Source organism: Amblyraja radiata, chromosome 20 (genome assembly GCF_010909765.2).
Source record: "Amblyraja radiata isolate CabotCenter1 chromosome 20, sAmbRad1.1.pri, whole genome shotgun sequence".
Classification (NCBI taxonomy): domain Eukaryota; kingdom Metazoa; phylum Chordata; class Chondrichthyes; order Rajiformes; family Rajidae; genus Amblyraja; species Amblyraja radiata.
In genome coordinates this window covers 33,423,418-33,450,256 of record NC_045975.1, presented here as the reverse complement: position 1 = coordinate 33,450,256, position 26,839 = coordinate 33,423,418, and the positions used below count along the sequence as shown (strand labels likewise).

The 26,839-nt window shown below is 43.8% G+C and overlaps 1 protein-coding gene across 4 annotated transcripts; it reads left to right on the top strand.

Moving 5' to 3' along the window:
* Positions 1-26,233, top strand: traf6 (TNF receptor associated factor 6). 4 transcript variants are annotated; one of them, XM_033039222.1, is made up of 8 exons: positions 23-152; positions 1,666-1,982; positions 10,303-10,453; positions 13,287-13,445; positions 14,722-14,793; positions 19,285-19,362; positions 24,663-25,050; positions 25,272-25,411. In XM_033039222.1, the coding sequence occupies exons 2-8, from the start codon at positions 1,723-1,725 to the stop codon at positions 25,280-25,282; spliced, it is 1,119 nt and encodes a 372-aa protein (XP_032895113.1). In that variant the 5' UTR covers positions 23-152; positions 1,666-1,722; the 3' UTR covers positions 25,283-25,411. The 4 variants fall into 4 exon arrangements, with proteins under 4 accessions (XP_032895112.1, XP_032895113.1, XP_032895110.1 ...); XM_033039221.1 differs by having other exon boundaries at positions 1-102; positions 24,663-26,233; XM_033039219.1 differs by having other exon boundaries at positions 24,663-26,233.
* The last annotated feature ends 606 nt before the right edge of the window (positions 26,234-26,839 follow it).

Genomic DNA, 26,839 nt, shown 5'->3' with positions numbered 1-26,839 from the left:
GGCTCGGGGTTGGGGACGGGCGGGCGCCTGTCCGGAAGCACTGGGTCCAGGTTCAAATCCGGGCCCATTTAGCGATCCCGGGGCGGGGGTTGTGGCCGTGAGGTGAGGCCAGGCCAGGCCAGGCCGGTGAATCGGGCATCGGCGGCGCCGCTGTAAGCGGTGTAGTTGAAGGCGGTTCCGGAGCAGGTGGAGGAAGGAAAGGAAGGGTGCAATGGGTGGGAGTGAGGATTAGAGGGAGTGTGTTGGAGGGAGCGGGAGGGTTGAGGAGAGATGGGAGGGAGATCGAGGAAGGGAGTGTTGGGGAAGGGAGTGTTGGGGTGAGGGTACAGGGGGTGGGAATAGAGAGAGAAGAGGAAGGAGGGTTGGGGAGATAGAATTGAGGGAGGATTGGAGAGGAAGTGAGAGGGGAGTGTTGGGGGCAGGAGGAAGGTGGGAGAGGGGCAGGTGGGAGAGGGGCAGGAGGGAGAGGGGCAGGAGGGAGAGGGGCAGGTGGGAGAGGGGCAGGTGGGAGAGGGGCAGGTGGGAGAGGGGCAGGTGGGAGAGGGGCAGGTGGGAGAGGGGCAGGAGGGGGAGGGGCAGGAGGGAGAGGGGCAGGTGGGAGAGGGTCAGGAGGGAGAGGGGCAGGTGGGAGAGGGGCAGGAGGGGGAGAGGCAGGAGGGAGAGAGGGGCAGGTGGGAGAGGGGCAGGAGGGGGAGAGGCAGGAGGGAGAGAGGGGCAGGTGGGAGAGAGGCAGGAGGGGGAGAGGCAGGGGGGAGAGAGGGGCAGGTGGGAGAGGGGCAGGAGAGGGAGAGGCAGGTGGGAGAGGGGTGGGAGGGGCAGGAGGGGGAGGGGCAGGAGGGAGAGGGGCAGGAGGGAGAGGCAGGGGGGAGAGGGGGAGAGGGGCATGTGGGAGAGAGAGGCAGGGGGGAGGGGCAGGTGGGAGAGGGGTATGATCGAGGGCACATGCATGCATTTGGTACAGACTGGGGGAGGTGGGTTTGAAAAGGGCTGTGGAAGAGAAGGAAATGGGGAAGGTGCTTCAAAAGTGTGTGGCGTGAGGGGGAAGTGGAATTCAGAAGTGTAGCCTTTATAGGTCTGATTATTAATATTAAATTAGGCTCACCTGCTGCCATAGCAATTTAAATTGCTTCTGCTTATTTTTAGAATTTTTCAATTTCTGCTTTTTCGTTTTGTAACCCCTCAAAGTTCTGATCTTTAATTTCCCCCTTGACTCTTGGTAATTTTCATACATAACTTGAATGAACGTGCCTAAGATGCTGCCGCAAACAAGATTTTCCTTGTACCTGTTCCTCACCATATTTGTGCACATGACAATAAACTTGAACTGACTTGATTCATTGGTACCAATGTGGACCGTGACATCTGTCGGCATTGCCGATTACCAGAGGTAAAAACAGCCCCAAGCCAGTGCCTTGCCAGTTGCCTTCTCTACTCTATGAGGAATGTTATTGTCTGCATATTAAAGGAGCGAGTGAATATAAGCACAGTCCAACTTAGCTGCCCTACATTATTCAATATTGTTGTTGTGCAGCCCCATAGAAAATCAATTAGGGTTGACCAATTATGCTTATTTATGCAGGGGTTGTAGTTTAATACTGGAAAACCTTTGATAACCTGCTGGGGCCAGCATGTGTGTGCCTTGATTAATTCTGATTTCAATTGCAGGATGATGAATCACTGCACACTGAAGCCACCACCAGACTAGTCGGCCTTACCAGCAGAATGGTGGACTCTGTCAGCAACTGCGATTCGCTGTTACAGAGCCCGTGCTGCTCTGTGAACAGCAGCATGAAGGATGACTGCAGCAACCACGGCCAGTACTCCCAGGCTGCATTTGAGGAGTTGCAAGGCTATGATGTAGAGTTTGACCCGCCTTTGGAAAACAAATATGAGTGTCCAATCTGTCTGATGGCATTAAGGGAGGCCGTTCAAACACCCTGTGGACACAGGTTCTGCCGAGTCTGCATTGTGAAATCTATTAGGTCAGTGGTTTAATTCTTTTTTTCTGTTGTACCTGCAGCGATCCTGTGTTCAGGATAAATTGCTTTGATGTACCTATAAAAAATAGTACTGAATGGCTTTGCCAAATTGCAACACTGTCGATCTTTTACCTTTAAGTAGTGGCAAAAGAGAGTAATGTAAGTTTCTGGTAAATTGTTCACGAGTTAAATTCTCGTGAAACAATCATTATTAGGTACAGTTACTGGGCCAATATCCCAGAGAATGAGTTGAAATCCTATTGTGGCAAAAAAAATTTTGTTGGCTGTGCAGAAATGTGAAAAATGTATTACATTATTAATAACAATATAATAAGTGATCTAACGTCACGTAGGGAAGGGAATTACCATGTTGGGCTTTTGATATTCAGAGAAACCCAAGTATCCTTGTACACAAATCACTTGAAGGTAGAGCAATGATATGTCCTTCTACCCTTTTACTCCAATCTACTTGCAATAAGAGGCAGCGCAGTAGCGTGGCAGTAGAGCTGCTGCCTTACAGTGCCAGGGACACGGGTTCGATCCTGACCTCGGGTGTTGTCTTTACCGAGTTTGTACATTCTCCCTGTGAGCAGGTGGCTTTTCTACGGGTGCTCTGGTTTCCTCCTACATGTCAAAGACATGCAGGTTTGTAGGTTAATTGGCTTCGGTAAATTGTCCCCAGTGTGTAGAATAGAACTAGTGTATGGGTGATCGCTGCTTGGAGTGAGCTTGGTGGGCCGAAGGGCCTGTTTCCACGTTGTTTCTCTGAACTAAACTAAAGATGTGTTGCTGCTATTGAGATGGAGCCCTGATGAATGCAAGCTCATACATGTCATCCAGCATTTACAGCACCTGAGCTATGCACAACCATACATTCAACACATATTTGGAGATCACCCAGATGGATTTGCTGGTAGCTGCAGGGCTGCAGGCATCGTCTGCCACATGGGAACTGTTCCCAGCTGCATTTCTGACTTGTGAACTGTTCATGTCGTGAACTGTTCTCCGGTATGGAAGCATGCCATCACGCTGGAAGAACCTGTATTGGGCTGAGGTTCGCTTTCCCTCCCTTAGGAAGGATCTGCCGTTGAAAGAGTGCAGTGAAGGCTTGCCGTATTCATACCTGTGATGGGAGGATGGCCTCATGAGGAGAAATTAAGGCTGGACCTATGCTCTGGAGTTTAGAAGAACAAAAGATGATCTTGAACCCTGCATTATTCTTTTGCGGCCTTAAAAGGAATAGATGATGGATGACATCCTCCAGTGCTTACAACCAGGGATCCTGGTCTCAAAATAAGTGATCAGCCTTTCAGAGCAGAGATGGGTAGAGAGTTATACATCCAGCAGGTAGTGAATCTTTAGAATTCTGTACTTGGAGGGCTGAAGTGGCTCAAATACTTGGTATGTATCAACACAGATAATTCTGAGATGATTAAAAAGACTGACAGGTACACAATCTATGGTATGAGCTTAAGAAGTACTGAACTACAGAGGAACCTGGGTATATGTGTCCAACGGCGTCTGAAAGTAACAGCACATGTAGCTAAACAAAGGTGTAGTGTTGGAGTAACTCAGTGAGTCATGGGCCTGTCCCACTAAGGTGATTTTGTTAGGCAACTGCCAGCGACTAGGACAATGGAATTCACCGAAGTCAGCATTGGTGACAACCTATGTTAACCTGGCGACAACCTACGTTAACCTGGCGACAACCTATAGCAACCTACATTAACCTGGCGACAACCTATAGCAACCTACATTAACCTGGCGACAACCTATAGCAACCTACGTTAACCTGGCGACAACCTATAGCAACCTACGACAGCCGAAATTGTCGCCACTGTCGACGAAAAATTTTCAACATGTTAAAAAATGTTTGTCAGTCGCCTGTAGTCGCCTAAAAAAATCGCCTAAGTGGGACAGGCCCATTAGCAGCATCTCTAGAGAAAACGGATTGGAATGTTTTGAGGAAAGCGAGATACCTTTCCCTCTAGAAATAGAGATCAGCCATGATCTTACCGAAGGAAAAAACATGGGCCAGAATGACCTATGCCTTCTCTTATTTTTCAGATTCTTGTTTACAGCATTTCTGGTGGATTATGCTACAGCTAATATTGTAATTGTAGCATACAATTGATTTAATTGCAGTTTGTCATTACTGAGATGGTTTATATAACCAATCTCAAGCCTCTTGAATGCTTTTGGCAGAATTCATTTAAATCTTTTTATTTCATTGCAGCCACCTGCCTCTAACCATAGGCATCTAACTGTATCTGTAAAGTAGTTGCTACTATTGGACATAGGACAACTCCCACTTGGAAATACAATTTTATTCTTGAGTATGCAAAAAAAAGTGCCTGGAGCTATTCCTTATGTACATTAGTATGAATGGCCAATTAAATCTTTCAGATTCCTGATGGATCAAGTTCCCTCTCCTTGCATAGGATGAAAAGATTTCTCATTTAATTGTACAGAGTAGCATTTGGGACACTAATGAATTGGCGCACTGATTCTTTGACCCTTCAATGCTAAATCAATTAATTTACTCATGTCACATAGATTGGGAACTTGGGAGCTTTCATACACCTACTGGAAATAGAAATGTTTGTAAGGGGAATGTTATAACTTAGTTACTCAAAAACACTTTGTGATTGAATCATTATATAAACACTGAACAGAAGCACCAAAATGAAAAACATAACATTTTAAATTATTAATTCCAAACATTTTCTAACTTTAAACTGGAACAAAGAAAACAAAATGTTCTATGTGCTTCAGCAAATTCAGTTGGAGATTAGTAGAATTGCCAATTTCTTTCCATTTTCAACTGCCTCTAAAAAGGACGATGTGGCTTTTTGCATGTAATGTTATTTAATTAAAATTCTGACATTTTAATTTGATTTATTGTCTTAAAATAACATTTTTTTTAGAGAAATGTTAGCCCAGTATGATTGTTACTGGACGATAAACCTGGATGGATGAATTAACATTGAAATAACAGATCTCAATGCCGGGTTACAAATTTATATATGGTTTATTAATAAAAAAGAATTCCGTAAAAATCAAATGTTTTACAAGTACCATGAGCTCTTGAATTATTATTAGTGTGGTATAAGAAGCACTTTGGAGAATATTATTTTTGAATTGCAATTGAATTTTGTAAAGGTTTGCGATTTTCTGAAATCTTTAGTTACATCTGGTCAAACTTAAATTTTACAACTATTTTCTATCCTGTGATATAACAACCGCAAGAAATTTTATTTGTGTAGCACCTTCAATGAGGAAAACATCACAGGCTACTTCATAGACTTTGTCAGACAAAAATAGATAATCATTGTGTGAGGCGATATTAAGTGAGGTGTATGAAAGCTTGCTCAAAACATGAAGGTTTAGGCATGGAAGGAGATAATGTGATGCCAAGACACAGCTGCTGATAAGAGAAGTTCAAAATTCAAGGCATAATTTGAAATTTCAGACCAAAGGGATTTGAGGAACTGCAAGATGCTAGAATCTGAAGAATATAGCTATCTTCAAGGATTGAAGGCCTGTCAAAGCTTGCAGGGGGTCTGAGTCCATGAAGGGATTTAAGCACAAGGATTAGAATTTTAATAATATGTTTGGAGCCAGGTCTGTGGGCACAGAGGTGATGGGTAAATTTTGGATGGTACAGGATGGTATGTTTTGTGTCAGTTAAATGATTAGTAAAAATAATGATGAAAGATTCACAGTGGATGAGCTGAGGCAGGAGTTGAACCTGGCAGTGTTGTGTAGGTGAATTAGGGTGGTTTTGTGATTTAGAGATAGGATCAGAGTTCAAATAGAAGTTTGCATGGAATCTTGTTAATGAATAGAGAACCGATAGAGTTTGTAACAAGAACTGAAACATTCCCACTGCTTATTTTTACCATGCCTTACTTGGCAATCTGTCTTTTCCTGTGTATATCACATTGGTAAAAAGATTTACTGTTCAACATGTGTTCTGTTTTCTGACTTCACTTCCCAGTCAACATTGCTTTGGTTCATGGGTAACTTTGGTTTGGCTTTGGAGAAAATGTTTGCCTTGGTCTGAAGAAAGAACTTGGCTTGAATGTATCAAAATTATAGAAATTAGCCAATTGTTTTGTAAATACTTCTGGATATTTCTGCTTAGACATAGTTCTCCATCATGCTCAACAAATTTCCCTTTAACACCATTAGATTGATAATTCAGATCAAATTTCCCACTGCTTTGCATTTGTAGGTTGATACCTGGAAAGGATTGACTCAGTCAGTTGGCGCATCAGTTAAAAAAAGCACAGGGGGGAGCTGTTGCATGCTCTGATAAAGTGTTGACCCAATGTCACCTTCTTCCATCCAGATTGAAGAGTGAATCTTAATGCAGCAAAGATTTAATGTTCACTTCTAATATTTTAACCATGCATTGGAGCTATTGCAGTGTTAATGCTTACATAATACAATGTGCATTGTATTTCATGGCAGTAAGACAATAATATTGTGACAATGGACACAAAAAGCTGGAGTAACTCAGCGGGACAGACAGCATCTCTGGTGCATGTCTTGGGTATGAATATTGACTGCTCTAACTTCGTAACCCTTACGATCCATCACTCTCCATCCCTCCCTCTTTCCCAGTTCTCCGACCAGTCTGACTGTCCTTGTTTACATTTTATCTCTGTATGCTTTGTTGTTACCTTCTCCAAGCTAACAATGATCTATTCTGATATATCTGAAGAAGGGTCTCGACCCGAAACCTCACCCATTCATTCTCTCTCCAGAGATGCTGCCTGTCCCACTGAGTTACTCTAGCTTTTTGTGTCTATCTTTGGTTTAAACCAGCATCTGCGGTTCCTTCTTACACAATGATCTAGTCTACATGTTCCTTGATCTCCATCCCATTTGTCTCATTGTCACATCTCACATTTCCTTATCACTGTACCTCCCTCTCCCCTGATTCAGTCTGAAGAAGGGTCTCGACTCGACATCCAGAAGGAATGGCCTGACCCACTGAGTTATTTCAGAATTTTGTGTCTATCTTTGGTTTAGAGCTAGTTTTGTCCCTTGGACAAAATACAGTACAGACAGCATCTCTGGAGAGAAGGAATGGGTGATGTTTCGGGTCGAGACCCATCTTCAGACCAAACAGATTATCTTTTTATTTATCTCTGCTGTTTATAGAATTTTGCTGTAGAATAAATTAGCTCCCCATATGCAATATCTTTGCTAATCAATTAAGTGTTTTGGGGCTATCCATAGGTTGCAAAACGTGGTTGTCTGAAGAAGGGTCTCGACCCGAAACATCAATATGAAAGCTTTGTACAAGAGGAGACAACGCCTTGTTACTCCTGCTGCTTTTTGTGTCTATTTTCTGTGGTTACCAAATATTTTTATGCCATGACTTCAGTCATGTTATTTGTAAAAGTTAAAAAAAAACATACATATTTTCCATGCCATACGTTGGAAATATTTTTGTATTTTTGGCAAATGTAATGGGTTGGAACCTCCAGATACAGTAATCCTTTCACCACCATTTCCAGATGATACTGGAATGAATATTCTGTGGGGTTCCAAAAATCTCAAGTGATGCAGATATGGCCTGAAAGAGACTACATATGGGAATAAAATAATAGGTCACAAAAGAAGAGCATAAACTCACTGAAACATAAGATCTCCCAAAACTTAATTGTGGGAAGGACATTGATCCAAGTTGTTCCCCTGCAATGAATCTCCCACAGACCCAGGACCGTTGGAGACAGCGGTGGAGGGTCGGAGCGGTGAGGGCTTGAGTCGGGCACGGGGCTTGTTCTCGCGGAGACCCAGGACCGTTGGAGACAGCGGTGGAGGGTCGGAGCGGTGAGGGCTTGAGTCGGGCACGGGGCTTGTTCTCGCGGAGACCCAGGACCGTTGGAGACAGCGGTGGAGGGTCGGAGCGGTGAGGGCTTGAGTCGGGCACGGGGCTTGTTCTCGCGGAGACCCAGGACCGTTGGAGACAGCGGTGGAGGGTCGGAGCGGTGAGGGCTTGAGTCGGGCACGGGGCTTGTTCTCGCGGAGACCCAGGACCGTTGGAGACAGCGGTGGAGGGTCGGAGCGGTGAGGGCTTGAGTCGGGCACGGGGCTTGTTCTCGCGGAGACCCAGGACCGTTGGAGACAGCGGTGGAGGGTCGGAGCGGTGAGGGCTTGAGTCGGGCACGGGGCTTGTTCTCGCGGAGACCCAGGACCGTTGGAGACAGCGGTGGAGGGTCGGAGCGGTGAGGGCTTGAGTCGGGCACGGGGCTTGTTCTCGCGGAGACCCAGGACCGTTGGAGACAGCGGTGGAGGGTCGGAGCGGTGAGGGCTTGAGTCGGGCACGGGGCTTGTTCTCGCGGAGACCCAGGACCGTTGGAGACAGCGGTGGAGGGTCGGAGCGGTGAGGGCTTGAGTCGGGCACGGGGCTTGTTCTCGCGGAGACCCAGGACCGTTGGAGACAGCGGTGGAGGGTCGGAGCGGTGAGGGCTTGAGTCGGGCACGGGGCTTGTTCTCGCGGAGACCCAGGACCGTTGGAGACAGCGGTGGAGGGTCGGAGCGGTGAGGGCTTGAGTCGGGCACGGGGCTTGTTCTCGCGGAGACCCAGGACCGTTGGAGACAGCGGTGGAGGGTCGGAGCGGTGAGGGCTTGAGTCGGGCACGGGGCTTGTTCTCGCGGAGACCCAGGACCGTTGGAGACAGCGGTGGAGGGTCGGAGCGGTGAGGGCTTGAGTCGGGCACGGGGCTTGTTCTCGCGGAGACCCAGGACCGTTGGAGACAGCGGTGGAGGGTCGGAGCGGTGAGGGCTTGAGTCGGGCACGGGGCTTGTTCTCGCGGAGACCCAGGACCGTTGGAGACAGCGGTGGAGGGTCGGAGCGGTGAGGGCTTGAGTCGGGCACGGGGCTTGTTCTCGCGGAGACCCAGGACCGTTGGAGACAGCGGTGGAGGGTCGGAGCGGTGAGGGCTTGAGTCGGGCACGGGGCTTGTTCTCGCGGAGACCCAGGACCGTTGGAGACAGCGGTGGAGGGTCGGAGCTTACCAAATCCCGTGACGTTCCACACTCCATAGGGAGGGTTTCTGTGGAAGCCGCTGATTGGTGGGAGCAGACTAGGGGAAGCAGCTGATTGGGTGCAACCTCAGGTTAGCATTTCTGCTTTTTGGTTAAAGGTACAGTGATTTAGTAAGGGTACAGTGAGCTAAGGGAAGCTAGGGAAGCGGAAAATCAAAATGTGACAGGAGGATCCAGAATGTGTGAAGATAAAGCTCTAGATGTAAAAGGGGCAAAAACGGAAGGAAGGGTAGTAAAAATCATCTGAAAGTGCTTTATCTAAATGCGCTGTACACGGTATTAGTGAGACCACATTTGGGATACTGTGTACAGTTCTGGGGTCCATACTTAAGAAAGGATGTACTAGCCCTGGAGGCAGTGCAGCGAAGGTTTACAAGATTAATTCCTGCAATGAGGGGATTGACATATGAGGAAAGGTTAAGTAAGCTGGGACTCTACTCTTTGGAGTTTAGAAGAATGAGAGGCGATCTCATTGAAACGTATAAGATCGTGAGGGGCCTTGATCGGGTGGATGCACCGAGGATGTTCCCAATGATCGGGGAGGCTAGAACTAGGGGACATAGTTGCAGAGTGAGGGGGGGCTCTTTTAAAACTGAGATGGGGAAGAACTTCTTCACCCAGAGGGTGGTTAGTTTGTGGAGTTCACTGCCCCAGGGAGCAGTGGAAGCAGAAACGTTAAATTTATTTAAGTCAAAGATAGATGGTTTTTTAGCTGCCAAGGGGATAAGGGGCTACGGGGAGAGGGCAGGGATATGGACCTAGGTATGGTTAGTATAGTAGACCTGAGTGATCTCCTGGACAAGTGTCGATCGCCTGGATTGGGGTCGGAGAGGAATTTCCCGGATTTTTTTCCCGAATTGGACCTGGGTTTTTATCCGGTTTTTTGCCTCCCCCAGGAGATCACGCGGTTCTTGGGGTGGAGAGGGGTGATAGCGGTATAGAGGGGAGGGTAGTGTCTTGTGTTCTGTGTCTTGTGTCTACTGTTTGTGGGTAAGTGTGTCTGTTTAGTGTTCAGCCATGAGTGAATGGCGGTGCGGGCTCGACGGACCTGATGGTCTACTCTCGCACCTACTTTCTATGATTCTATGATTCTATGATCTCTGAAGTGAAACCCTTACAAACACCCACAGATTTGTAATTCTGATTCAGATTACCATGAGAGAAAAGCTGGGATAGAGAGAACGATGAGGGTGAAGCTGAGATGTGGAATGAAGTGAAATCTGGATTGTAACTGTTCTTTATTTGAAACGTTCCACAGGGATGCTGGACATAAGTGTCCGGTCGACAATGAGATGTTGATGGAAGTCCAGCTCTTCCCAGATAATTTTGCAAAACGGGAAATTCTTTCTCTGACAGTCAAATGTTCTAACAAGGGCTGTTACCAGAAAATGGAACTACGACATTTGGAGGTTGGTTTCACGGAGCAGTTTTAGTCATCGTTGATCATATATGTTGTCATTGTTTTTTTCGTTTTTGTCAAAATGTAATTGATTCTTATTGGACAGCACATTGATGTAGAATAATAGAAGGGTCCATGATATAAATGTAAGTTTGGTTGCTTAATATCCAGTCTTCAGATTATCAATACATTTATCACCATCCTAGTGTCTACCTTTCTTCATCCTCCAAAGGCGGTTGGCTCAATGCCATGTACTATCGTGTGCAGGAACTGAAGACTAGATCGGACAAATGCGTGACTGGAAAGATCGGGTGTTAAATGGAGAGATTTACACCCTTGCTGGACCAGGATCAATGCTGTTGCAATGATATCGGGGATGATTTATACTACTATGGCAGAAAGATGGGGACCTAAGCAGGATGACAAGGGAGCGAGTATCAAGAGCAGATGAAAGAGTAGAATGCAAAAGCAGAAGGCAGGAAAATCAGGTTTGAGAGGCTGATGGGGTTGAATTGTTTTTCAAAAAAAAAGGTAAGATAATTAATACAGGAAAAGAGGTAAAACTATAGGCTTTGTCTCCTCTTGCACAAAGCTTTCATAATTGGTATAGGAATTCATAACACTAATAGGCCTTAATGTGTATCATATGATAGCAATTACAGAAACATGGTTTTATGAGGATCAAAGCTGGGAACTTAATATTTAGAGGAATAATCAGGGAGGGAAAGGTGGTAATAGAGGTGAAATAAGCACAGTTATGAGATGATGTAGGTCAGAAGATGCTTTAGAATCATACATCACGGAAACAGGCCCTTCAGCCCAACTCATGCATGCTGATTGAGGTTTCCATTTGCCACACCTAGCCCATATCTCCTGATCTTTTCATGTAAGTTATCAGTTTGAATACTGAGGATTAATCAAGGGTAGTCAGCATCAAATTGTTTTGGACATTTTAATCTGACTGACGATTTAATTTTGGAGAAGATGAAGGAGGTCAATGAGAATAGTGTGTTTAATATTGTCTTAACAAAAGCAAGGATTTGGCAAGTTCCTACATAACCATCTGGTCACTTAAGTAACATTCATGGATTTCAGAATTGGTTTGTTGTCAGGAAATAAAGGGGAATGAATCATTGGTGTTTTCTTGACTGAATCATATCCCTTAGGTTTTATGGAATGTGTCAATGATTTGAGATGAAATGTACAGTGCATTGACTAGAATTTTTACAGGTACAGGTGCACAACCTTTTATCCGAAAGCCTTGGGACCAGACACTTCTCGGATTTCGAAATTTTTCGGATTTCCGAATGGAAGATTTTTAGCGTAGATTAGGTAGGTAGCGCGGGCGGCTTGAAAAGTCTGGAGCGGCTGCCTCCTCCCCGGAGACCGGGGAATCATTGTAAATCATTGCTTAAATGTTAGTTTGGAGGGATTTTATGTGGTGGGGGGGGGTGAAGGGGGAAACTTTAATTCTTAGTCCCCTACCTGGTCGGAGAGGCGGGGAGCGGGCAATGCCTTACCGGGTCGCCGTGCAGTAAGCTCCGGAGCGCTGTGGCCGCCGACTCCCAACATCGCGGAGCTGGGGGCTGCGGGCGGGCGGCGCCGGTTGGAGCTCCGACCCCGGCAACTCTACCCCTGGCTGCGCGGCGCTCCAAATCCAGCGCCGCCCGCGGCCGGACGCCCGCAGCCCCAGCTCCGCGATGTTGGGAGTCGGCGGCGTCGCAGCGCTGGGATACCAGCGGGGAGCGGGCAATGCCTTACCGGGTCGTCGTGCGGTAAGCTCCGGAGAGCTGTGGCCGCCGACACACAACATCGCGGAGCTGGGGCTGCGGGCGTCCGGCCGCGGGCGGCGCTGGATTTGGAGCGCCGCACAGCCAGGGGTAGAGTTGCCGTGGTCGGAGCTACAACCGGCGCCGCCCGCGACCGGACGCCCGCAGCCCCAACTCCGCGATGTTGGGAGTCGGCGGCCACAGCGCTCCGGAGCTTACTGCACGGCGTCCCGGTAAGGCATTGCCCGCTCCCCGCCTCTCCGACCAGGTAGGGGGCTAAGAATTAAAGTTTCCCCCTTCACCACCCCCCCCCCCTTCGCATAAAAGCCCTCCAAACTAACTGACTAACATTTAAGCAATGATTTACAGATGTTTAAGTGTCTCCCCGGTCTCCGGGGAGGAGGCAGCCGTTACAGTAGTACAGACCTGGGTTGACCGTGGGTCGTTTCGGGTCAAGTTTGGCGCCGAACGCGTGCTTTGGTGTGCAGACGACATCCTGGAAAAAAGTCCGGTTTTCGGAGCTTTTCGGTTTCCGGAACTCCGGATAAAAGGTTGTGCACCTGTAATAGAAAAGTCGGCCATGCCTTTGATTGTGAGTAAGTAAACTTTGGATGCAGGAATCTGTGGTGGACAGGTCAGGTGTGCTTAAAAATGGTAAGTGGAATTCAGTCCAGAGAAGTTTGATGTCAGGTATTTGGATACGGCAAATAGACAAAGGAATATACAATAAAAACTAGGACATTAACAAGTATAGATGAATTACTGCCCTTAGGAATACATGTCCTGGCATCCCTGAGGTTGGCATGATAGGTAAATTGATAAGTGATTTATAATGCATTTGAGCTTAATTCCGTGACCGTGAATCAGAATGTAAGAGGAAGAAGGTTATCCAAAAATTGCATAAAACATTGTTTAGGCCACAAATAGATTCAGTTTTCCTCATTGAATTATAGGAAGAATGCCACTTAGAGAAGGGTGCAAAACTGACATCTGGGAATGCCTGACTGTTTGTAATCTAACTTGTGCTTTGCCAGCTGGATTTGCCATTGATACTTTGCACTGTGTGTGTTGCAGGATCACCAGGTGCATTGTGAGTACACCTTTGTCAACTGCCCGCAATGTGAGTCCGTGCTCTGGAGAAAGGAACTGCAGGAGCACATAGGTTCAGACTGTCCGAAGAGGCCTGTTGCTTGCGAGAATTGTGCCATGCTGATGCCCTATCAGGAGAAAAAGGCAGGGCTTCTCTTTGCAAAGTATTCATTATTTCCCAGAGCTTGCATTTGTTTATATTGCTGGCATTCTTCCTGTTCTGTAGATGTCTTCAGTAAGTCACCCTTTGTAAGCCAGAATACCTAGGAAAGGTATTAAGGTTTCAGAGGTGCAGAAAAGAAAATGCAAATCATTCTAGGCCTGGTGGACTTTTGCTATCTATAAAGACTGGAACACCTGGATGATTTTCTTGGAACGGGTGTGGTTATAAGGGGGAGTATTTTTAAAAAGACGAAGGGCTTGGAGAGAATAGCAGGTGAAAAACTGTACGGATTGACAGATGGGTTGTGAAACTGGGGCATAGAATGACGATGATTGGCACTAGATTCATAAGCGACCTGAAAAAAATCCCGAATGTATGAGTAGGCATCACTTTTCCCCAGAGCCTCAAACGAGATGTTATTCCGGGCTTCCCTTTGTTTGCTGCTCTTGAGTCAGCATAATCCCTGTAAGTAGAATCTTACTTTCTCCCACTATCCATTTGCTGCTCGATCTGTAGAGTTCAGCTAAGAGGAACCAAGGGAAAATGGGTGGCGTACTGATACCTAGCTGTGCTGTGAGATGTTATAATTGACCTGCAGAACTCTTTTGTAACTCGCTGCATTGAGTATTTTGAGAGATTGAGCTGCTGCCTCATGACGCCAGAGGCCCGGGATGGTCCTGACCTCGAATGCTGTCTGTAGAGCTTGCACGCTCTCCCTGTGACAACGTGGGATTCCTCCACGTGGTCCAGTTTCATCCTACAGGCGTGCGGGTTTGTAGGTTGATTGGTCTCTGTATATTGCCCCTAGTGTGTAGGCAGTGCTTGGAAAAAGTGGGATAACATAGAACTAGTGTGAGCAATTGATCGATAGTCAGCATGGACGTGGTGGTCTGAAGGACCTGTTTCCAGGTTGTATCTGGAAAATAAACTTGTGGTACTTTCTCGTCATCACGGACCTGAGACGTTTTTCACCCGATGAAGTAGAATTATTGCCACTGTTGAAATACTGCAGCTACTTTGTTCACAACAAACTTTCACAAACAGCAATATGACAGATTTTCTGCTATATTTATGTTGGATGAAGGAAAAATTGGGGGAGAGATATGGGAATATCCTACAGAAACATGGTGCTCCCTTAGTACGACACTGTCCTGTCTGATAAGGCTACTCAAGGTTCAATAAGACTATGTATCTTCTGACATATAAAGTTCCTCTTTGGATTTTATTTACTAAATCTAATTTCCATTTCTATCTTAGGGTCATGATCAAAGTTGCCCACTGGCCAATGTCACATGTGAATACTGCAACATGGAGCTCATCAGAGAACAGGTGAGTGGATATTATCTAATCAAAAATGGTGTGTGACTGCCCACTATTTTTAAAATTGACGTTATCAGGCAAAGCCAGCTTTTATTAACCATCTCTTGGTTTTGTCTACGGCTGGATAAGATGACAGTGCACTAACTTCTTGAATAGACCATATTGCTAGGTAAAGCCCCTGTCCACTTAGGAAACCTGAACGAAAACCTCTGGAGACTTTGCGCCCCACCCAAGGTTTCCGTGCGGTTCCCGGAAGTTGCAGGTGGTTACCAGAGGTTGCAGGTAGTGGAAGCAGGTAGGGAGACTGACAAAAATCTCTGGGAACCGCACAGGAACCGTACGGAAACCTTGGGTGGGGTGCAAAGTCTCCAGAGGTTTCCGTTCAGGTTTCCTAAGTGGGACAGAGGCATAAGGTGTACATTGATAAATGTGGATAGAGTAGACGTGTATAGTTGAACAATCGAGATTCACATAGGCCTAATAAAATGTCCATTGCGATGTGCAGCAGAACTAGTCAAGCCTTTAGTTAAACTGGTCCACTACAGATATTGAACTGGTAGTTGCCTGGAAAACTGAGAAGTTTGAAAATGCTCCTGTGAAGTGTTTGGGGCTATTTGCTCTCAAAACCCCCTCAGTTCGTGCTGTGTGTTAGCCACAAAAAGCAGGAACTGTTAAATCCACTTACATTTAATCTTCAGCAAAATGATGGAAGATTCATTGATGGCAGTGGAACATATGCATCGATAAACTCCACCAACACTGCTCTACTTCTGCCTTGGTCCAAACACGAGTGACTGTGCTTAATCAGATGTGACATGAAAAACTCGATCAAGTTTGAGGGAATATTAGAAAACAACCACAATATGGATCCACCCAGCATTAACAAAATGGTGATGGTTGGAGGTACATTAGCCTAGGGTTTTGCTGCCCAAACATCCACAACTTCGTCAGTGATGTTCACTCCATCATGAAGTTGAAAGTTGTGGGAATAGACAATAGATGGTGATAGCTGATGATTGGATATCCATTTCCTCAGATACTAAAGTACTCCATGTTTCCTTGTTATAACACCCAGGTAACATCCATAGTGAAATTCAAGTAATATTTGTCTAATACAAGTTCCAGGCACTGACCGACTCCGAGCAAAGCAGAGTCAAAACTCTCTTCCTTGACTATCATGTATTATTGTTATCTGACTGCTGCGCCCCCATTCTACCATGAGAGATGCAGGTGGAGGTAATGAAGCTATGATGCATATCCACAAAGGAACCCTCAGAATATCCTAGGAGCACATCCTCAGCTTATTCGGATGCTTTGACCTGCATAAACACTGGTCTGAATGGTGAATTGAAGAATAAAATAATTCTAACAGCAGCAACTGTATTCCCAGTGCTTCAATTCCACCTTAGGGCATGAACTAATTTGGCCCTGCTGCACACCTATTCTTTCATACTTATCATATTAATACACAATTTTACTTTTGGCCCTGTTTCAAGTTCAAGTTTATTGTCATGTGTCCCTGATAGGACAATGAAATTCTTGCTTTGCTTCAGCACACAGAACATAATAGGCATTGACTACAAAACACATGAATAAATAAACTGATAAAGTGCAAATAACAAATAATGGGTTATTAATGTTCAGAGTTTTGTCCGAGCCAGGTTTAATAGCCTGATGGCTGTGGGGAAGTAGCTATTCCTGAACCTGGTTGTTGCAGTCTTCAGGCTCCTGTACCTTCTACCTGAAGGTAGCAGGGAGATGAGTGTGTGGCCAGGATGGTGTGGGTCTTTGATGATACTGCCAGCCTTTTTGAGGCAGAGACTTCGATAAATCCCCTCGATGGAAGGAAGGTCAGAGCCGATGACGGACTGGGCAGTGTTTACTACTTTTTGTAGTCTCTTCCTCTCCAGGGCGCTCAAGTTGCCGAACCAAGCCACGATGCAACCGGTCAGCATGCTCTCTACTGTGCACCTGTAGAAGTTAGAGAGAGTCCTCCTTGACAAACCGACTCTCCGTAATCTTCTCAGGAAGTAGAGACGCTGATTTCCTTTCTTGATAATTGCATCAGTGTTCTCGAACCAGGAAAGATCTTCAGAGATGTGCACGCCCAGGAATTTGAAGCTCTTGACCCTTTCAACCATTGACCCGTTGATATAAACGGGACTGTGGGTCTATATTCGGACTCATCCCCATCAGTGATACGTCCCACAATAGTGGTGTCGTCAGCGAACTTGATGATGGAGTTCGCACTATGACCGGCTACGCAGTCATGAGTATAGAGTGAGTACAGCAGGGGACTGAGCACGCAGCCTTGAGGTGCTCCCCGTGCTGATTGTTATCGTTCATGTACTACACCATCAAGAGACCTTTTAAAAAGGTTTTTGCCCCTCACTTCTCTTTAACTTATTTATAATAGCGTGGAAGAGTGAATATATTGTTTTTGGAAAGATTTCGTAGTATGCCATATTAACATTTTACATGAAAATTAATGTGTTTACCCTACTATTTACTTTTGAAATGTGAACAGATCAGAAAATTGCAATGTTAAAGAATATTGAAATAGCTTCTCGCTGTACAGTTAGTTTCTTTCCAACTACTGAGGATTGTCCTTTAGATTTTCAGTGTCCAGGGCAGGTGCAGAGACTTTTTTAATTGGATGTGGCCATCATCACTCATAAAACTGGCAATTATTAGCGACCTCTAATTGTCCCCCGAACTGCGGCTTGCAAGGTATTGCAGAGGACAGTTAATGGGCAACCATGTTAGAGAGTTTGTATTCGTAAATAGGCTAACTAAGTTCAAATTGGGAAATTTCCTTCCCTGTTGGGTGTTGGTAAAGCAGATGTGATTTTAAAGGCCATCCACGTTTCACAGTTCCCATCACTGATAGTAGCTTTTTGTACAGATATTTAAAAAAAATAACTACTTAAGCTGAGGTGAGGTTTAAATTTATGTCACAAGGTCAATTGTCCAGGCTGATGGATGGTGGTGGCCCGTCGGTAACGACGATGGCGGCTTGTGCAGTCTCGATTCTGGTGAGTTCTGACATGGCTCACGAGTCAGAGAAGAGGGCTGCATAAAGACCTGTGCGTGGATGAGTTTAAGGTGGAGAAGCTGTTAATTATTATCTATATATTACTAAAAATCTAATCTTGACCACTTCTTACCTGCGTTGTAATTAAATTTGCGCAAAAACGATCTCCATAGCGCTCCGATTTTTCGCCACCTTACTCACCATCCTCCTCTGCTGCGTCAAATAAGTTTTGGTCCGATCGGTGAAATAGTACAAAAGTTATGAAGGTTTTGATGGTTCCCCCCTCCCCAACACCCTCCCCCCCCCCCCCCCCCCCCCGCGCCCCCCCCCCCCCCCCCCCCCTTCCCCAAATGCAGGAGCGTGAGAAAATGGCTTGTTGGCTCTAGCATATCATTGTTAGGGAAATCAAAGTGAGGGAGAAAGGAATGAAAGGATAACCTGGTATATTTACCAGAATAACATTTTCTATCGTGTTTGGGTAATGTTTTCTTGCTTCCAATTTCAGAAGCAGAAAAAGTATCTTACATTTGTCAAATTGAGCCTGAATTGGCTTGTATGATCCTGGTGCAGTAAGGGATGTAATCAGCCCAAATGTGTTTCGCCAGATCAGTGGAAATGAATAAAACCACAAAATGCTGGAAACACTCAGCAGGTCAGGCAACAACTGTGGAAAAACATATTTCAAGTCCAAGTAACTATTTCTCTTTGTAGAGATACTGCCTGATCTACTGAGTGTTTCCAATCCTTTATTTTTATAATATTTCCAGTACCTGCATCTTTTTCAATTTCATTTATGTGGACATGTAAATGTTATTGATCATAATCCTTTCTGCAAAATATTATCCTGACTTTCCTTGTAGAGTCATAGTGTCATACAGCACAAAAGCAGGTCCTCTGCTCACCAAATCTTTGTGCCAACCATAACTGCCCATTTACTCCAATTCTACATGCATCCCATTTCTAGTAACAACATCTAAATTAATGCATATTATCTTTTCCATAATTTTGGAGCAATAGGCCACAAGCTCTGTTGTAATTTTAAAGTATTTCTTTCTTTGGGTTTAATTTAAGATATGAGATCTTAATGGTTTACTGTAGTCATGTTGAGACTGTTATATTGAGGAATGTAGGTTATCTGATCAACTTGTGGTTGAGGGTTGGCTAGTACTGAAAATAGTTGTGGGATCTTTTTTCTCTGCTCTAGAGGAAGCTAGGGCCTATGTAGGGAAAGGATGGATATACATGTACTAGTCATGTCTCTACTATTTATTTCATTCCGCTTACATGTTTTTCCTCTACTTGCTAAATTTTTGTAAGGTGTCCTTGAGACTCTTGAAAGGCGCCCATAAATAAAATTTATTATTATTATTACATAGTGCCACCCCAGAGCCAGACCACAGGAAACTGCACTGCAAAAGAGTTCATTCTGCTCTACTTGGTTTTAACATAAATCATTCTCTCTACAGATGCCAAACCATTACAACCTGGACTGTCCAAAAGCCCCCGTTCCCTGCACATTCAGTACTTTTGGTTGCCCAGAAAAGGTGAGTCAATGGTAGAGTAATCGGTGCCACTAAGAAGCTCGATTCAAGGCATTTTTGCGTGACAATGTAATCCTGTGCAATTGCAAGCAAAGGATGTATTTCCTCTTACACTGATAATAGTTCATGATGTGCAAGCTTAGAACAGGAAGTGGAGCTGAGTTCCAGTTATTTTTAGTGTTAGCATTTATTTTAAATGGATTAGTGGCTATTAAAACAGCACATAGCAAAAAAAAAAACCATTGACTGATTCATCACTGATAGCACGCATGTTTTTGATACTTGTCTTAATACTGATGGCTCATCAACCAGGAGAGGTTACAGGTTATCTACATTTTTGTTGATAGTAGGGGTTTACTCCTGATAACTACAATCCAGACCAATGCTTGCTCATGCTAGCTGAACATTGTGTATGTACAGATTAATGACCATTTAGTTTAGTGATATGGTGCAGAAATAGGCCCTTTGGCTCACCGCATCTGTGCCGACCAGTGATGCCCATTACACTGGCACACTGGGCAATTTACAATTTTTGCCAAAGCCAATTAACCTACAAACCTGTACGTCTTTCGGGTGTGGAAGGTAACCGGTGTGCCTGGGGAAAACGCACACGGTCACGGGGAGAACGTACAAACTCCGTGCAGACAGCACCCATAGTCAAGGTCGACCCCGGGTCTCTGGTGCTGTAAGGCAGCAACTCACCCACTGCAACACAGTGCCGCCCTTGACATTCTAGATAATTGTGCATCGGCAGAGTAAGGATTTATCCTAATATTTTTATTTACAAGCAGCAGAATAACATTTATATCTGGCAATTATATATCCATTGAGTAAGGAGGACACATGGTAGCGATTTCTATGCAAACAATTACCCTCAATGTTAATAATGTTCATTCCAGAGCAAGGATTGTTCCTGATAGTATCACTTACTTTTGCCAGTGGGATCTTGTGTATACCAGGAACCAATCATTGAATTTAGATTTAGCCTATCATTTCAGTTATTATCAAGCATTGTTCAGTCCAAATTTGAGCTGATCAGGTGAAAAGGGAATGAGAATTGAGTAGGAATCTTTATATTTTAACCAAGTGGGTGGTATGCTTAAAATCGAGAGCAAAGACATTCAGGGATGATGCCAGAAATTGGTACTTCACAGAAAGTGGAACTCTGGAATTCTCTCACCAAGTATGTGGACCAATTGAAAATTTCCAACTGTTAATTTCAGACCACAGGATCAAGAAATCAACTGACAGATGGAATTACTGTGGACTTGTCATGATCTAATGTTTGGTTGAAAAGTTTTAAGTGTTCCTGGAACATTTTGAATTTGGTGATAAGCCACATAAACTCTTAGCTCATCAACTGAAAAAACAAGAAAAGGAAAATACTATCACTAAAATTAAATCGGAGAAAGGTGAACTACTAACACTACCTAAGGATATTAATAAAAGATTTGCTCAATTTTATCAAAATCTATATACATCTAAAACTAAAATAGAAGATAGTAAAATTATAAATGTTTTAGATAACTAATCTTCCAAAACTTGACCTCTCGGAACAAGAGGAATTAGGAGCTCAGATTACCCTTGAAGAAATAGGAGAAACAATAAAATCATTGAAAAATGGTAAGACGCCTGGACCAGATGGTTTTAGTAATGAATTTTACAAAGGATTTCACGAGATAACGGCTCCACGTTTACTTAAATTATATACTCGCGCTTTTAAAGAAAATAAACTACCAGAAACATTAGCTGAATCAACTATTACGCTTATAACAAAATAAAATAAAGATTTAGAAGAACCGGGCTCATACAGAGCTATATCACTTTTAAATACAGATCAGAAAATCTTAGCAAAGACCTTAGCAAGAAGATTGAGTAAATATATTAATAAATTGATAAATCCAGATCAAACGGGGTTTATACCTAAAAGACAATCATTTAATAATTTGAGACGCCTGTTTAATATAATGTACTCGCATAAAACGGAAAAAGAAGATATATCAATTGTTTCACTGGACGCAGAGAAAGCATTTGATCAGGTAGAGTGGCAGTATTTATACAAAGTACTCCAAAAATTTAATATGGGAGAGAACTTTATGGGTGAAATTATTATATGACAAACCGACGGCGAGAATATTAACTAATAATATGTTATTGCCAAAATTCCAATTATTGAGGGGCATTATCACCCCTGTTATTTGCCCTTATGATAGAGCCTTTGACTGAAAGTATAAGAATTCATCCGAATATTCAGGGATATAATACTATGGACTCAAATAATAAAATCTCATACGCAGATGATATACTTCTATATAATACAAATTCACAAACGAGTATTCCAAATTTATTAAATTTAATAGAGGAATTCAGTTCTTTTTCAGGATACAGAATAAATTGGAATAAAAGTGAAATTATGTCGTTAAAGCCTCAAGAAGCGATTCATTTATTAAAATTTCCCTTTAAAATTGCAACAGAAAAATTTAAGTATTTGGGTATTCAAATTACTAGAAAATACAAATAATTATTTAACGCTAATTTTATGCCGTTATTAAATAAATTGAACGCGTTGATTAAATTCTGGAAAACGCTCCCGTTGTCTTTAATAGGCAGAATAAATGCTATAAAAATGATTTTTCTACCACAAATATTATACCTATTTCAAACTATACCATTATATATACCAAATTTTTTTTCTCCAAAAATTAGATTCCAATATTACCAACTTTATTTGGGACTATAGATCACATAGAATTCAAAGAAAACACCTGTGTAAACCCAAAGATGCTGGGGGACTTTCACTTCCGAACTTTTTGTATTATTATTGGGCAGTGCATATTAAGAATATAATTTATTGGTTGGACAGCTCTTCCCAACAGACAGAATGGATAAGAATGGAGAAAGAGGATTGTTCTCCTTGTGACATAGGAGCGATCCTCTTCTCCCCGATAAAACTGAACAACACAATATATAAGAATAATCCATAATACAATAAGAATTTGGAAACAAATAAAATTAACTTTAAAATTAAGAAACCTATCAGTGTTAACGCCAATAGTGATTAATCCTTCATTTAAGCCATCTCTTATCGATAAAACATATAACCAATGGGAAAGAATGGGAATTAAAAGGATCGGCGACATGTATGAAATGGGAAATCTGTTATCATTCCAACAATTACAAGTACAATTTAAGTTGAAAGATAACCAATATTTTAAATATCTTCAGATCTGCAATTTCATAAAGAAACATACAAAGACATCAAACTATAATTTTAGATCCATTGGAAGAAGCAATGAATATTAAGGCTAACTCACAGAAATTAATATCATAACTATATAATAGTATTTTAAATATAGCACTACCATCGACAGAGGCACTTAGAGAAGGTTGGGAACTAGAACTAATAAAAATCACGAAAGAAACATGGGAAAAGTATTTGATATATATACATAAATGTTCGATTAATGTGAGACATAACTTAATACAATTTAAAATTTTACATAGATTATTCAAAAACTAGACTGAATAAATGTTATCCAATCACTTCTCCCATTTGTGACAAATGTTTATCTCAAAATGCCACTAACACATTCTTTTGTTTCCTGCATAAAACTTCATAAATTCTGGTGTGATATTTTTGATATATTTACAAAATTAATCAAGATAAAAAATGGAGACTAACACTGAAATGATTATACTTGGAGTAACGGGAGACGCGAATAAATTGAACACATTTCAAAATTCGTTTTTTAATTATGGGTTAATAATAGCAAAAAAACATACACTTAAATTTTGGAAAAATACACCCATACCAACTCTTAAAATGTGGATTATAAATATGTTGGACACAGCGCATCTTGAAGAAATGCGATTCCTCCTAACAGATAAACCAGACCAATTCTTAAAGAGTTGGTCTCCATTTATTGACTTCTTGGAAGCATATGGTGCAACAAAATCGTAAAAACCAACTGTTTTTACTGGGTGAAAGATGGTCAAGAATATAAATACTCATCTCCTATTTTCTACTCTTTCTCTTTCTCTCTCTTTTTTTACTTCTTTTCTTCAATCTCTCTCTTCCTTTTTCTTTGTCACACACTATACATCACATGTTTTTCTATTCTCTATTATCAAGTCTCTCTTTCTCTCTTTCATTTTAAAAAAAAGGAAGCTGTACATAAAATGTAACATGCCAATATATATTTGGCACCTGAAAAAAGATGCCACATTATTGTACTTCTAATAAATAAATTATATTTTAAAAAAAAAGAAAAGTTTTGAGTGTCCCAACGATCCTACTCTTACTTGTGTCATTAAAGTTTCCTCAGTGAATGAGTCCTGAATGTTGTTAACAAGAGTGCCCAGTCTCTTCCTCTGCTCTTATGCTTGAAAATTCTTCCTTTACCAATTTGAAAACATAAGACCTAGTAGTAGGAAGAGGCCCCCAGCCGCCTCTGACTGATTTTCTAGGCTGATTTTCTAGGCTGATCTTCAGGAGCTTGTATACAAACACCTCTAGGTCCCATTGAATGTCAACACTACTCATCTATGAGTAGTCTATCATTTATTAAATACTTTGCTTTCCTGGTACGTACACCAAAGTGTAAGTGCATTTTTTCATTTTGTATTCCATCTGACATGTTCTCATGCTATCATTCAGCTTGTTCAGTTCCCCTTTTGAAGCCTTTTACATTCTCCTCCATATTCCCCTCCCACATGGTTCGGTATTGTCAATAAATTTGGAAGTTTGACACTTGGTCTCCTCAACCAAATTGTGAATAATGTGATCCTCAATTATTGATCCTTGTGGCACCCTTCTGTCACAGGCTGCCAGTCTGAAAAGTATTTGTTTATTACAATGACGCGCCCTGAGTCTAAAATAAAGTGTGATCTTTCCCTTTCCACATAGACTGACCTGTGTGGCACCAGCATTTACTTCAGATATCTAGCCCCATCAATCTTCTCTTGCTCTGTAACCATATTCTTATATCGTTTCCATCCTGATTTTGTAACGAGGTTGTGACCTTGTGATTCTAGATCTCATCCAGCTTTAAAAACTTCAGAAATCTGCTGGTTCCTCCAAATTTGAGCTCTTGTTTGTCCCTGATTTAATTTCCAACAGCCACAAAGCCCTAATCTATTGTTTGGCCATTCAACCTAATCTATTATTGGTGACCCAACCTTAGATTAACTAGTGACCAAGGTGCTACATAAATGAAAGTTGTTTGGTGTTATCTATAAAATTGTATTACACTGACAAATACAATCAGGAGAGCCAGCTAACGTGACTGCTTCCTGTCGTTCAGATGCAGAGGAACGACCTGGCGATGCACCTGCAGGATTACACGCAGGCCCACATGCGGATGATGGCCCAGACTCTGCGCAGCGTAAGCACGGGAATGACTTCGCAGATGTCTTGCATCGACACGCTGAACTCTGAGGTTGACTTCCAGCCGGCCCTGGTGCAGTCCGCGCACTCCCACATGCAGCCTTTCCCCCCGCCTCCCCCAACGCCCCTGGTGTCCTGTGACTGCTCACCCCTGGTTCAGAACCTGAGGGAGACTGTCGAGCAGCTGGAGGGACGCCTGGTCCGCCAAGACCACCAGATCCGAGAGCTGGCGGCCAAGATGGAGACGCAGAGCAACCAGATGGGGGAGTTGAAGCGCAGCGCCCGCATGTTGGAGGAGCGCCTGGGTGAGTTGGAGGCTCAGCAGTGCCAAGGGATTTATATCTGGAGGGTGGAAAAGTTCAGTGGCCACCTGCTGGCGCAGGCAGAGGACCAGCCCGTGGTGCTCCACAGCCCTGGGTTCTACACGGGCAAGCCGGGCTACAAGCTCTGCCTCCGCCTGCATCTGCAGACACGCAGTGCTCAGCGTTACTCCAATTACATCTCGCTCTTTGTGCACACCATGCAGGGCGAATATGACAGCTACCTGCCCTGGCCTTTACAGGGCACCATCCGCCTCTCCATCCTCGACCAGTCTGAGGGCCCCATCAAGCAGAACCATGAGGAGGTCATGGAGAGCAAGCCTGAGTTGCAGGCGTTTCAGCGGCCCGCCCAGCCGCGCAACCCCAAAGGCTTTGGCTACGTCACCTTCCTGCACCTCAATGCCCTCAGTCAGCACACATACTTGAAGGACGACGTGCTGCTTGTCCGCTGCGAGGTGGTGACCCGGGTGGACCAGACCTGGGCAAGGAAGGATGACTTCCAGCCTCGCTCGGCAGAAGGTGGCCTGTGACAACTGGCTGGAGCCCCACTGCCATTCACTGGCTTTGTTTTAACAGGGACACAACTGGAATTAGAACAACGCAGCCAAGTAATCACATTCTTTTACCAGGGAAACGGCGATCTACTTCCTGCAGACTTTAACGTTAAAGACAGTATGTCTCATCTTCTGACTTTGGAATGACCAGCTGTAATGCTTATATCACTGTGGTTGCTACAGATAGGCTGCTCACTTTCAATTGACAGAGTCAGCCACTTACCGTACACTGTATTTTATACATAGTTTTATTTTTATAAAAATGTGATACATTTGGATGTATGTGGATTAGAAGAAGGAGGAGGCCACTCTGTCCCTCGAGCTTACTTTGCCATTCGGTTAGATCGTAGCTGATCTGATTGTAACCTGAACTCCATGTTCCCACCCACCACAGGCGACCTTTCACTTCCTTGCTTTCTCAGGGATCTATCTACCTCTGCCTTAAATGTATTCAAAGGCTCTGCTTCCAATACTCTGTGTGGAAAGGAAGTTGAAAAGACGCATTACCCTCCGAGAGAGGAGGGGGGCAAGAATTCACCTCATCTGTCCTATTTTTAAGCAGCGATCCCTGGCCCTGGTTATAGATTCTCCCACCAGAAGAAACCTCCTCTCCAGAAAAGGACTTTATCTATATCCCTCCATTCCCTGCATATCTGTGTGGAAATACGAATCTAGTCAATAGACAATAGGTGCCGGAGTAGGCCATTCGGCCCTTCGAGCCAGCACCGCCATTCAATGTGATTATGGCTGATCATCCACAATCATTACCCCGTTCCTGCATTCTCCCCATATCCCCTGACTCCGCGATCTTGAGCCTTATCTAGCTCTCTCTTGAAAGTATCCAGAGAACCGCCCTCCACCGCCCTCTGAGGCAGAGAATTCCAGACTCACTACTTTCTGTGTGAAAAGTGTTTCCTCATCTCTGTTCTAAATGCCTTGCCCCTTATTCTTAAACTGTGGCCCCTGATTCTGGACTCCCCCAACATCGGGAACATGTTTCCTGCCTCTAGTGTGTCCTAGCCCTTAATAAACATATGTGTTTCAATAAGATCCCCTCTCATCATTCTAAATTCCAGAGTATATAAGCCCAGCCGCTCCATTCTCTCAGCATATGACAGTCTCGTCATCCCGGGAATCAACCTTATGAACCTATGCTGCACTCCGTCAATAGCAAATTAGGGGACCAAAACTGCACACAATAATCCAGGTGTGGTCTCACT

Excerpts from the sequence above, each read along its gene's own strand:
- traf6 (XM_033039221.1), top strand. The coding sequence starts at position 1,723 with ATGGTGGACTCTGTCAGCAACTGCGATTCGCTGTTACAGAGCCCGTGC. Across the intron at positions 1,983-10,302 it reads TGCATTGTGAAATCTATTAG|GGATGCTGGACATAAGTGTC; the intron begins GTCAGTGGTTTA and ends AACGTTCCACAG. Across the intron at positions 10,454-13,286 it reads TGGAACTACGACATTTGGAG|GATCACCAGGTGCATTGTGA; the intron begins GTTGGTTTCACG and ends TGTGTGTTGCAG.